Source organism: Drosophila tropicalis, unplaced genomic scaffold (genome assembly GCF_018151085.1).
Source record: "Drosophila tropicalis isolate 14030-0801.00 unplaced genomic scaffold, ASM1815108v1 contig_158, whole genome shotgun sequence".
NCBI classification, from domain to species: Eukaryota; Metazoa; Arthropoda; class Insecta; order Diptera; family Drosophilidae; genus Drosophila; species Drosophila tropicalis.
Genome location: NW_027172602.1, coordinates 12,105,653 through 12,119,334, shown reverse-complemented (window position 1 = coordinate 12,119,334; position 13,682 = coordinate 12,105,653). Strand labels below are relative to the sequence as shown.

General features: G+C 36.9%; 2 protein-coding genes across 2 annotated transcripts; one reads left to right on the top strand and one right to left on the bottom strand.

The window, feature by feature from the left end:
• Positions 1-149: 149 nt before the first annotated feature.
• On the top strand, positions 150-3,519 carry LOC137587068 (uncharacterized). Its single transcript, XM_068303321.1, has 2 exons — positions 150-1,367; positions 1,433-3,519. The coding sequence occupies exons 1-2, from the start codon at positions 311-313 to the stop codon at positions 1,522-1,524; spliced, it is 1,149 nt and encodes a 382-aa protein (XP_068159422.1). The 5' UTR covers positions 150-310; the 3' UTR covers positions 1,525-3,519.
• LOC137587070 (uncharacterized) lies at positions 2,755-3,533 on the bottom strand. Its single transcript, XM_068303322.1, has one exon. The coding sequence runs from the start codon at positions 3,495-3,497 to the stop codon at positions 2,904-2,906; it is 594 nt and encodes a 197-aa protein (XP_068159423.1). The 5' UTR covers positions 3,498-3,533; the 3' UTR covers positions 2,755-2,903.
• Positions 3,534-13,682: the final 10,149 nt, after the last annotated feature.

Below are 13,682 nucleotides of genomic sequence, written 5' to 3'. Positions count from 1 at the left end.
CTGAGTATTTTTTAAATTTACAAACAACGGTTACACCAGCAACAATAGTATTTTTAGTATTTTTGTCATACTTAAAAACAAAATAAAGAAATCGTGTCGGAACTAGCCAAACATTTTTCGGATCTATCAAAACAAACAAATATATATATATATATATATATATATATATATTTATACATTGTGCATGATAGATATCCCAAAGATTGTGTGTATGTGACATTTTTGGGAAACAAAGAAATTTTTGGGACAAAAGCAAAGGAGTGGCCCCCAAGCTGCAGCAGGAAGTGGTGGCAAAGTGCTGGTGGTGGAGATGGGTGACTATGACATCGATATCGATTTGGATTTCGTTCAATTGAGCCGGCAGCAGTTGCTGCAACGCTACACAAATGCAGTGCGCCAACTGAGACGAATTGCGGAAATAAACTATGGAGTTCGGCCACTGAGCTTCGACAACTATGTGATCCATCAATATTTCCGTCAACAGACGCAGCTAAATAGCGGCGGTAGTGGAGGCAGCGGCAGCGGTGTATCAAGTCCCGTGATGGCCTATTTGAGATTGCAGGTGCTCCATCATTTTCTGGATCGTCGGCGACAAATTCTATGCTGGTTATTCTATCTAACATTGATGTCCTTGTGTGTGGTGGCCTATCGGTATGAGACATCCAGCCGATCGGAGGATCGTGTTGTCCCATCTATGGTCTATCCGGGAATGAGAATGTGGCGTCGCATGACAATGCCGTTAATACAACGCTTTCCCCGGCTCACCGAGCTCTACGATGAGTCCTGCCTGATGGGTAATCCATTCTTTCAGGTGGAGGATCTCAATTGTGGCCCGTGCGCCAATGTGGAGAGCGTGTGGTTTAAAGAGAATGAAAGTGATGGCGTTCCGCCGTCACCGGATGCCGATCATTTGCCCTTTGCCTTCCGAAGTCAACAAAATGCCATCGATATAAGTGATTTCTATAATATATATGCCAATAACCATAAGATCTTCCAACGTGATGCTTATCGTGTACATTCCACCAACAAGGGTGTACATAATCTTGAGGATCTCTTTGGTCAGTTCAATACCAGTAGCTGGTCACAGCAGGCCCACAATTTATGGCGTTGCAATCGTATGCTGCCTGCCCGTTTATTGCGTCCCTTTTTCGCTCGTCCCACACAATTGCCCAGCATGGGCGTGGCCCTGGAGCGATATGTGACCTTTGATACGGCTCTGGCGCCATCATATACCCTACCCGAAACGGAATGCCCCAATGTCTATGTCCATCAGGCGGTCGGTTCACGTTTCATCATCTTGCGTCCGACCAGCGAATGTCGTCATCGTTGCCGCACTCTCTCCATGCGTTTGTCGCCATCATTTGTCCGTAAGTACATTTCAATGATCACTTTGTTTATCCTTTTCTTTTAACCTCGTTTTTGCTCGTTGCAGTTAGCTATAATTGGTTGTATTGGAAACCGGTCTCGGCCCCAGATCCTATATCCGAAAATCTATCAATCAGTCTGATTGGCTCCTATTGCTAAAGAGCAAAGAAAAACTGAAACCGAAAACGTAAAAATGCGGATACTGAAAAACATATTGCTCACTTTTAAGTTTCTTAGATTTAAATATCACTCAAATTTATACACCATTTATATATGTATGTATATATATACCCTTAGGGGTATTTATGTACATGTATATATGTATGTATGTGTAACATTTTCTAATCATGCCAAAATTTAATCTAACGAATTTCTTCTTTTTTCCTTCCTTCCTGTTTTTGCCCTTAAGACAAAAAGCTTTCCAAAATTTAAAGAAATTACCAAGTAATATTCCATTCAAAATGGTCAACATATAGTTTATACATATATATATTCAGATTTACGATTTTATTATAGTTTTTAAGCTGTTTTTTTTTTTTGCTTCTCGCTCCTAAATGCATCTCAAAAAGAAAGAAGAAAAACTAAAAAAAAATCCCTTAAGAAGTGGAACGGGGCGCTTAAATCATATTGAGATAAATCACAAAACTAAGATTTACAATTTAACAACTATGATCTCAAAAATTTGTTAAAGATTCTAAAAGATTATACCATATACACATATATAATACCATTTACTGGAACAATCTTGTTAAAAACTTGAAAGTATTTACACAAATTGTGAGGAAAATACAAATATGTATGTATATTCCGCTCAAATCTTGTCAATTTGTACAAAGGTTTTTACTAAGAGAGAAAGAGAGAGAGAGGATTCTTCTGGTTGATTGAATCTTTCAGTTTAATCGAAATGAAAATTGTTAAAAATTAATTTTCGTTACAATAACTAGTCTGAAAACTAAAGAAAACACACAAATATTGACATGATTTTAAAAAAACAAAAGTTCAAGAGATAAACGCCCCCTCCTAGCATTCGGAAACGACGACCTCCCCCCCCATTAAAAAAGAAGAGAGAGAAAAGAAAGCACCTATGCGAGAGGTCAAATCGACAATTGTGATAGATTTAGTTGAGGGTGGATAAAAACCTCCTCAAAAAATGGATATATATTATGATTCTATATATCGTGACCAAAAACAAAACAAAAAACGTATAGACTTTGTAAAATTCTCAATCTCTTTGCTTTTTCATTAACTTTACATGGCAAAGATTATTAATTTTGATTTGTGTTCTATAACCATTTTGCATTTATACACACATATATATATATATATATATATATATATATCGGTCGATATACGACATTCAGTTTTAAGTTAACAGCAAACAATGAGAAATGTATTGTAAATATTCATTGCCAGCTTTTGAGTTTTGACAAAAGAACAGACGACATTAAAGTTTTATTAACATACATACATACATAAATATAAAGTGTTTGGTTTTATAGTGGACCCTCGCTGGAACGAATTGGCTTTGGCATCGCTTCCTATTTGGCGTCGCCTTGATTCTTTCTAAGGGCATCAAAATAGGAACCAGTCATTAGATCTTTTTGCTCGATTTCAAAGGTTTTGGTTAGTTCATCAGCTATTACTTGACCCTCTTCTAGGGTCTGTTCGGGTTTTAGGCATACTTCGAATTCCATGTAATAGCCCAAATCCTTGACATTATCCAAGTGAATGCGCGTCTGTTCATGGATGAATAGGAGTCTCTCTTTGGCCAGCACTCCAAGTGTTCCATTCGATTGGGCGAGTATCTTCTCCAGCACGGCTGGTTCATCCACTTCGATCTTATTGAATTTTGAGAGTTTGGGCCCCGCCACATCGGGTCGATCATAGAAAACCAATTGGGAACGAGCCGGAGCTTGAAGGTAACGCAATTTCAGTCGTCCACCCTGTGGCGAATTGAAAAAAACGTCGCGCTGCACAATCAAGGTGCCCTGTTTGTCGCCCGTCAACTTGCGAGCAATGTCCAAGCGTCTTTCGAAATCCTCCGAACCGCCGGGAATGCGGGCCTTAATCTCCACATTACGCTGATCCGCTGGCACAGCTCCCGCTCCCAGTTGAATTCCCGGCTCGCACATGGTGGTTAAGCTTCTGGTGAAATGGCTATAACTATCGATAAGTTTCGAATACAATCGCGCCATTCGAATGCTGCTCCGAAGGATGCCAGAAAGTAGTGAAATGTTTCACGGCAAGTGTGACCAGATGCATTCTTTGTATTTTTAACGCAACAAAAAAGGTAACAAACATTCACATATATTTGAAGTAAACTTATGACAAATTGGAAATGAAACCCAATTTGGGTAATCGGAATGGATATATGTAAATTGTTCAATTAATTATTAATACTAAAATGAAATGCCTTTTCCTGCAAATTCCTGCAAATGTCTTGATTCCCACACGCGAATTAAAAATGTATTTGATTTCGATTTGAAAAGTGGATAATTGTAGAAAAGTAAACGCATTATAGTCGGACTATACTATATATAAAATGCAGCCAACCATTAAAGCAATCAATAATGAGAAGAAGAAGATTTCCACGGCGTTATTTTATTCTATTGCACAGTTCGGTTATTATTGTTTCACTTTATCATCTATCGGTGTACATATGATTATCTGAAATGCACATCTCTAAGTCGCCACTCAACAACACTGCTAAAAAGTTCGCATTATGCAACACTAAAAGTACGCGCGCCTATTTGAAATTGAAAATGTAAACTTGACACTTTAAGAGTGTGGCAAAAACCACATTTCAAATGCAAATTTGACTTGCCCAGAAGAAAAGAAAGTAAAATGCAATCAAAATAGATAAGGAATATGAAATTTTTGTATTACTACTAAAAAAAAGTCTTAAATATCTTTTTTGCATATTTGACACTCGAAATAACTTTAATGTGCATAAACATACATATGTACATATGTATTTGGCACAAATTCGTTGCATGTGTTAGTGTGTGTGTGCACATACATACATATATGTACATGCATATAAATCATTACTAAGCCAATATTTATGGGTATTCAATAGCAATACCCGTTCGATTCTCAGGTTTCCAGTTAAATCTAACTGTACAAGCAGACAACATAAAATTATACACATACACACACAAACACATCCAAACATACCTATAGCTATGCTAGCTGCCCGCACAAAATATCTAGCATAAGTATGTATATACATATGTATGTATGTATATGAATATCTACATAAATTTATATGTATTGTATGTATGTATGATTCGTAGACACACAAAACTGGCATAGTCTCCTGGCCAGGCCCTGCTCCATGGAAGCCCGCCATTGTAGTGTACATGTACACGCACATACATACATACAAAAATGGTTAGGTAGATGGCAAGAAGAGTAGAGTAGAGTAGAGTAGTGCGGAGAAGAGAAGTGAAGAGAAGAGTAGAGCAGAGAGGAGTGTGTAGAGAGAGAGAGAGAGGTCAGAGACAGAGACCATCGCCAGCAGGGGAGGCAGCGGCAAAATGGTGATGACGACGACGTCGACGACGATGCGACGCGCAACGACTTTGGCATTCTGTATATATGTAAGTACATATATACATACATACATATGTATGTGTGTCTGTGTGTGTCTGTATGGAACCTTAGGACAGCGGTGTCAGGGTACCCGAAGGGGTGTGGGTGTTAGCGGTGGCGGGGCGGCCGATTTGCCCTACCCAACTTTCAATGCAAAAGTATGGGCGGTAGTGTGCTCGTTTTTAGCTTCGTGTTTCTTCTGCCGTTGTTGTTGTTGTTTTATTGAAGGGGGAGCAGCGCGGTTTGGTTCGGCACGAATCGGTTTTTTTTTTTTGAATACCCTATGGCCCCAAGGGTTAATGGGTCATGACAGACTATTCGACAGTTGGTTAACTTTTACACTAGATGTGAATCTCGAAGGACAATCCACCTCGAATCAAAAGATTATGTTGACCGCTAGATGGCGGCACTGCGGTGTCAGTGAGATGCAGATTGCAGGGTATCGAGTAATAGTCACCCTGCCCCAATGTATATCATTTTTTGGGCAAAGTAAATTTATTTTTAATTTGCCTGCCATTTTTGTTTTGTTTTATGTTCTTTTTTGTCTTGGTCTTTTTCTTTTTCTTCTACTCTTTACCATTTCCCACCCGCGCTCTTTCCATTTTTCCCTTGTTTCTTTTCATTTTTCTGTTCGTTTCTTTTTGAGGGCGCATTGAAGGGTATAAAGAGAGGCTAACGGAAAAGAGAAAGAGAAAGAGAGAGAGAGTGAGAGAGACCGTGTAAAAGAGTATACATATATGTATGTATTTTGGGGGGATGGGGGCAAAATTGCCGTTTTCTTAGGGGGTGGAAACGAAGTAAAAGATATTTTGTGTATTTACTAATTTAAGAATGTTCGTATATTAAAATTTTTTTGATTGACAAACCAAATTGAAGATCCTTTAAGGATCAAATGAGCATTTCGAAAAGTCTTAACTGAAATGATCTTGAATCTTAATAATAAAAATACTGGATCTACGGCAGAGTTTTCCGTCCGAAAGGAAAGCTCTATCGTTTACTATTCTTTTGCATTAAAGTTTGATAGCTTCTCGAAAAGAAAGATAATAGTTTATATTAGAATTATGTCTTTGCCAGTTACTCCTCTCCCTAGCTTTTCTTTGCGATCATATTTCTTGGCCCTTGTATCAATCTAAACGAGTTTTAAGTTATTTCTTACCAGGCCTCTAACTCCTTGATTGCTTACTTTCAAAGCTAGACCATTATACTTTGGGTAGTGGATCAATTTCAAACCCTTACAAGTTTATTTTTAGGGATTATCTTGGATATGATTCGTACTGATCTTCCATTTCAATCTGTCATCTTGATCTATCATCGTGATCAATCATCAGCGTGATCTATTCTATGGGATCTGTCATTCAAAACCGCCTTTTTGTTCTCCCATTTTGGTCTGTTATCCTGTTTTGTCGGTCAATGTGATCTATCATTCTGAATAAAGTTGTGATCAAATGTTGTCTATGGGCACAATTTGTCCTAACAGGGTTAAATAAAAGTTATTAACTTAAAGCGAGTTTTATTACAAGTTTTGTAATAAAAATCCTTTTTTTTTTTAATTTTTTAATATTTTTTGAGTTAGAAGTTATAATTTATATATACAAATAACATAAACTGCTTCCTTTACTTATCTAATCCTAATCCATGTAGGATGGAACACAACTTTATGGAAATATGTATGTAGAAAGATGCTTCCATTATGTATGTATGTATATATGTTTAAAGCTTTTTTTGGAGCTAGTGGAAAAGCAACAATAAAAAAAACAGCGATTCCCAAAGCAACACACACACAAACATAGACAGACACAGACTCAGCTAGTTAGATACATACATACGTATGTATGTATGTATATGTGTGTATTTAGCTAGAAGAGTGAAATTGGGGATAGAGGGGAGCAGACGGACTAACGCGTGGACTGATGGAGGAGGGGTAGGGCAGAAGAAAAAGCAGATACGAAAATTTAATGCAGTTTTCTCAATTTTCTATGTGGAATTCTACGTTGCTGCCAACGTTAACTGCAGCAGCAGCGACAACAACAACAACAACAACAGCAACAATGACGACGACGACGACCTTCGCTGCATTGTTGTTGTTGCTGCTTGTTGGTTGTTGGTTGTTGCTGGTGTTATGGCCCTCAGTTTGGTGGCCGATGGCTGATAGATATAGATATATGTATATGTATACAGATGTACCTATGCATGTATGGGTGCAATTTTTGTGTATGTATCTGTTTATATGGCCTGTAACAGTATCTCTTTCTCTCCCACCATCTTAGGTAAGCCCCTATCTCTCTCTTGCTCGTACCCTCTCTCTATCAGTTGCTATCTCTGTCTCTCGGAATATAACCAGCTGTGACTTTAACTTGCATCTATATACATACATATGTACATATGTATATGTATCTGTATCTGTATATGTATGTACATACATTGGTATGTATGTATGTATTTTTTTTGAGAGATACTTTGACCTTTTTTTCTCATCAGGCAGACTTTTGAGCTGGAGATCATTGCAGATTATGCCATACAAGGCACGTAAGAAGATATTTGTATGTATCACGGTGTGTGTGTGTGTGTGTCTTTGTGTGCGTGTATTTGTATCTATAAGATACATACATCAAATGTATCTTTATTTATTAATTTCCGTTTTTCTCTGTCATCTCTCATCTCTCTGTCCATTTATGACTTCATTTTTTGTCTTTGAACTTTTTTTCGTCTTTTTTTTTGTTTCTTTTTGGTTTGTTTGTTTTCTTCTTTACTTAATTCGTTTTGTGTTTTGTGTTTTGCTTTTTGCCTGTTTCTATGGCAGCAATTTCGTGGTAAAGAAAGAACAACAACAAAAACATAATTTTGTGGGGAAAAAGAAGGGCGAGAAAGAGAGAACAAACAGAGAGAGAGAGATTAAGTAGGGAGGAAAAGCGCTCGAGGAAAGGGCAGGGCAACAACAACAAGTGGAAGCCAAAAATCTGCTCCCTATTCTCTCTCCACATCTCTCTTTCCCTCTCTCTCTCTGTCTTCCTCTGTTTTTTTGCCTTTCTCGCCTCTAGAACCTTCACAACCCTTGGCCAAGTCCGAAACTGATAAGTTTCAGGTCCAGATTGGTTCAACGGACTCTCCCTTCAGCTATATCCACACACACACACACACTTGTATATATATATATATACATAAAGAATGTACATATGTATGTATGTATGTAGATATTTTTTTCGTTTCTTGGCATCATATCAAATATTCAAAAAATGGCAAATTGCCACGAATTTCGTATGCCCTGAAATTAGATAGATAAAAGCTATACTTATCAAATTTGCAAGAATCTTTCTATATATCTATGTATATCTGTCTTATCTGTTATCTAGACTAATCCTTTCACTCATGCTAAGAAACAATGGCCTTCTTGCCTAACTCGTCCTTGCCAATATACACATATCCTTTCATTCAATGATTACATTTCGTATATTCTATCTGAAATGTTGTTTCATTTTTAAGGAAAGTTTTCAGATTTTGTCATATGTGACTCATTGAAACTAGAGTTAGATGAGTCACATTAATAAGTACATACTTTTTATTTGGGGGCTTCTTATTTCATTTGCCCATTTTATCTGAAATCTGACGCATTCCTTAAATAATAGTGTTTAATAAGTTTTTAGGAATTCTTATGAAAGAAAAATGATAAATTTAAACAAAATGAAAGCTGAACTAAACGTTTAATTCGGTTTCGTTGTTCACTTGATCGACTTTTCGAAGACAATCTTTCGAAATTTTCAATATTTTTTTATATTTGTATTTTAAAAATTTATTTTTTTGATGGCTTAACGTTCAAAAAGTCTTTTCATATAAATTCTCTTGAATTGTTTTGAAAAAATATCATTTTTTTAAAGAAGGAAATGTCTACAGGGTTTTTCCATCTACTTTCTGATGAATTCCATTCTAAATTCTTTTTTGTGAAAGTGAATTTCAAAAATTCGAGTCGTCGGTTTTGATCAAACTTCGAATATTTTGTAGATTACCTCTTAACTTTTCGAAGAACTTCTGTATTTTCCTTTAAAATCGCATTTAAAACTACATCTTTGGGACTTATAAGCGAAATAATAACTTACTTATCTACTGATTACTCCCAAGAAACATGTATTAAGTATATACATTAACTATATTTACTTAATATATAAAGTTAAGTCGCTATTTATGTGTATAGACAAATGTATGAAAGTTTAAAAGAAAAGAAAGTCGAAGCAAATTAAGAACTAAAAGCAAGACGTCATTTATTTCGTTTGCATTTTCAGATACACATAAAGAGATATATGTATATACATATGTATGTATAGGTATAGTATGTATATAGATAACGTACCTGCTTAAATGAGATTTATTGATCCACAGTCTCTGTAAGCTTCTTACCTGAGTTTATTGTCTAACTTTGGCTACCTGTTGGCAATTGAACAATGGATTAAGCATATATAAAAATACATATACACATATTAAATATGTATGTACATATGTATATAGAAGTTGTTTCAGCATTAAATATACATATACATAGGTTTATTCCTTCTTGAAATCTTTCATAAATATATATATAGAAATGAAACTATAATAAGAAAATTTAATTTACATTTTGTTTCTTGTTTTTACTTGAATATATGTACATATAAATGCATATGTATGTATCTATATGTATAATCATTATATAGGCGAATTCCCGGAGCGTAGCTACTACTTCTTCTTCTTCCTTCTCTTGCTGGCCGAGCGCTCCATTCGCTTTGCCTCATAAATAAATATGAAATATCCGCCATACAGTCAAGTCTATATGTATGAATGTATATATAAATGTGAGAGGGGGTGGATACATATATCAAATATACATATACATGTCTTATATACCCACACACACACACACACACACACACACGCATATAGATAAAATCATTTATTTCCCACTACCGAAAAGCCAAGAAAATGTGCAAAAATTGTAAATAACAAAGACAATGAATGCGAATTGAGAAACAAAAGAGTTTTATTTCGTGTTTTTTTTAACATTTGCATACATATTTATTTGCTTATCTATTAATATTAAAGAAATTAAACATATTAATCAGTAGTTAAACAAAATATTACAATTTCTCAGATATATTGGAGGGAAAGCCCGTTGAATTGAATATTGAAATCATAAGTTTCTCGTTGAAATGGAAATTTGTTTTATCGAGGTTTGGAGTCCTTTCTATATGTATGTATCCTTTTGGGATTCCCGCCATTACAAACAGCTGACTAATATCATTAGACTCTTTGATAAGGTTTTAGAGAAAAGAAAACCCCAGAATAACAACTTTGTTACAAAATCAATGATTGTCGTAATAGCTATTTAGTACTTATGTAAGTACAAGTACTTAGATCCAAGTTGCTTATCAAGCAGCCGAAGGGGCTTGTTTATATGCCATGTACATACATATGTATCAAGGGATTAATCTTTATCTCTCTGAGTAATCAAATATTCAGCTCTCCTTAGCTTGAATATTCGTCAAGTCAAGAGATATAGTAATAGAGAATATTCTGTAGTCGTTTCCAAAAATTCCATTCGATGCAAATTGCAGTTGACTTAATTTCTTATTTATTTACTGGCATGTGCAATATGTATGAATGTTCATATGTATATGTATACGTACAATGTATCTTTATCTCATTTACACGCCCAAAAAGAAATCATCATGATGACAGACTAATGTTTGTTTAAAAATCAAAATATGCACATGGAAATTCATAATTGATGAATCACGCCAACAACAATAAAAGGGGCATGTCGTAACAACAAAATGAATTATACATACAAATGTAATTCATATACATACATATATGTAAATACATATATGTATGTACATATGTACATTATAAATGAATATGTACATATATATGACTCCCTCCCTTCTCTATCAAATAGCATCTTGACGATGAATCAATGCAAATTTTAACTCACTTCGAGCAAATTTTAACCACTTTTTAAAACAATTTCAAAGGATTTTTACTATATGTAAATGTACATACATACATACATAGTCTGTAGTTCATCAAGATCAAGTGGACTTGGTTCTTGATTGGTTCTGGGGGGACTCAATTCCGAGTTACTTTTGAGAAGGTTTTCGAAATATTTATTTTTGTGATTTAAAAGTAAAGTGATTTCACACAAGTCCAGACAACACTTTCACAAAGTGTCCAGAAGATGTTGCCTACGGGCAACACGGGGTTAACCACACGTAAACACACACACACGCAAAGGTCCAATCAAACAATTGAAACAAAATTTTCACATTTAATGGCGCGAAATTGCTGATCGAATTTCCGAACAGACTCTGGGCACATCCCCAAAAGTTCTTACATTTGACATTGATAACACACACACACACACACAGACACTAGTACACAGACAGGTACAGATACAGATGCGTACACCTGAGCTATTGTGCTTTTGGCTCTCTCTCTCTCTCTCTCTCTCTCTTTCTTTCACTATCTATCTAGCATGCGGAAGTGTTTGTTAGCATGGGAAAATTTGTGGCTGGCGCCAAATGTGGGCAATAATATACATTTTTACATACTTGAGTATGTACGGCTATACATACATACATAGATATGTATGTACATATGTATTTACATCATGTATGTATGAATGTTTAGAGAGAAAAAAAAAACAGACGCTTTGGCACTTGAAAATTCGCGCCGTTGTCAATGACAACATTTTTATGTGGGCATCGTCAATATTGTAAAATCTAAGCAAAGAAAGTCTAACACTAGAGAGCGATGAGTTGACAAAAAGGGGAGGCGTATGGGTGGTGTGGGGCGGTGGGGCAGGCAGGGAAGCTAATGCCAATTGATAGCGGGAACGGGAATGCATTGAGAACGATAAACACAACCAAACGAACACACGAAGTGGCCCCAAAATGGCCGACGACGCCATCGACGCTAGCGTTCCCCAAACCCCATTCACCACTGCGCTATGACCCCCCCTCCTCCTCCCATCCTCTTTTGCGCTGCCCTCTTTTTATCTTCGTCATTATTGCAGACAGCTCGACTCGGACTTTTTCGGAGGTCTCAAACGATGACGATGATGAACGGATGGCAAATGGATCCCGGCTAGGCATACATACATTTCTGATGCCCTGCCCCAAAACTCAAGGTCAACAATCAACTAAATGACCAATTTTATAAAAAATCGTAGAATGAAGAATCTGCAAGGTGAAAGTTTACCGCTAGGTTCGCTAAAGTGTAGTGAAGGGTAGGGTATACACCAGAGTCGGTATAGCTTTACTCAGTTATTTCTATTTATAGGTTATGCAAGGTCTCTGATTACATTTTATTTTAGAGATAACATCTTTCGAAAGTCAATTTTTCCTAAAGGATCAGCTGGTTGATATGCTCTGTGCAATTCCTTATAGTGTGCTTTTGGCGCTTTAATATTGATAATAATAATGAAAGAAAAACAACAACAAAGCATACAACACTACAAGAGCGAGATGGCAAGGGGGAGTAAGTGAGAGAGCAAGCACACCTGAAAGTCATAACGGGTTGTGTTGCTTAGGCAAAGCGAGAAATGAAGAGAAAAGACAGAAGAAGAAAGAGAAAGAAAAAACGCCATTAAGAAGGAGAATACGAGGCAAAATGGTGGAGAAGATGACGAAAAACACAAAATAAAAAAAAACGCACGTAAAGAATACTAAAATCGCAAGCAAATAAGAACAAGCATACGCACACACATAAAGAAAGAGAAAGAACAACAACAACAACAAAAAGTACAAGGCAAACACGAAGCAATGAAGCAAAGCGAACACACAAAGCAACAACAACAACAAGAACAACAAAACAAGTTAAATTTACAACCAAAAAAAAAAAAAAGAAGCATAGCAGTGTGAATGAGTAAGAGAAGAGAGAGAGAGAGCGAGGGAGATAGGCTGATCGAAAGATAAGGAAAAGGCGAAAAAGAGATGGAAACTTAGGTAGAGTGAGGTCGAGAATCGGAGGAGCACATGCACAATCATTCACGCGACCCAAACCCCAATATACATATGTATGTATGTATGTATGTATGTATGTATGTATGTACATATGGATGTACATGCATACATAAATATGTAGTGTGTGTGTGTAAATGTATGAAGATATCAATAACAAAAATTAAAACAGAGGCAAAAAAAACCGCTGGTCGTCCGGTTGGCCAGCACGGTTTTTTGGCGGGGGCGAGAAACAAAATATTTTGGTTTTTTTTGCTATCTTTCTCTCTGTTGCACACACAGACGCACATTCAAATCGAATGCTTGGCCTTGCGCAACGTGCTCGCTTACTCATACTCGAATCACCGACTCGCCGCCGCGTCCCCATCACCGCCCCCGCCCTTGCCTCGCCGACAATGTCGTTGACGATGCTGACACCCAACCAAACCGAACCAACCACCCACCCATCCACCCACCCCGTGCCCTATCCATTGCGCTGCTCTTTAATCTCCAGAGTCACCAGACTCGAGAGCGGAGCGGTGTGCGGCTCGGCGCGACGTTCGTTTCGTCGTCTTCTCGTCCGAAAGGCAGGCCCCGTTTCGTGTTGAAACAGCCCAGGCACAACAAGTTTTTCAACAGAAGCAGCAGCGGCGACGCAGCCGGCATATACACTCACTCACATACACACACACACACACACACAACACATGCACAAAATACCAAAAATAACGCTACGTACACACACAGACACATTTCGAC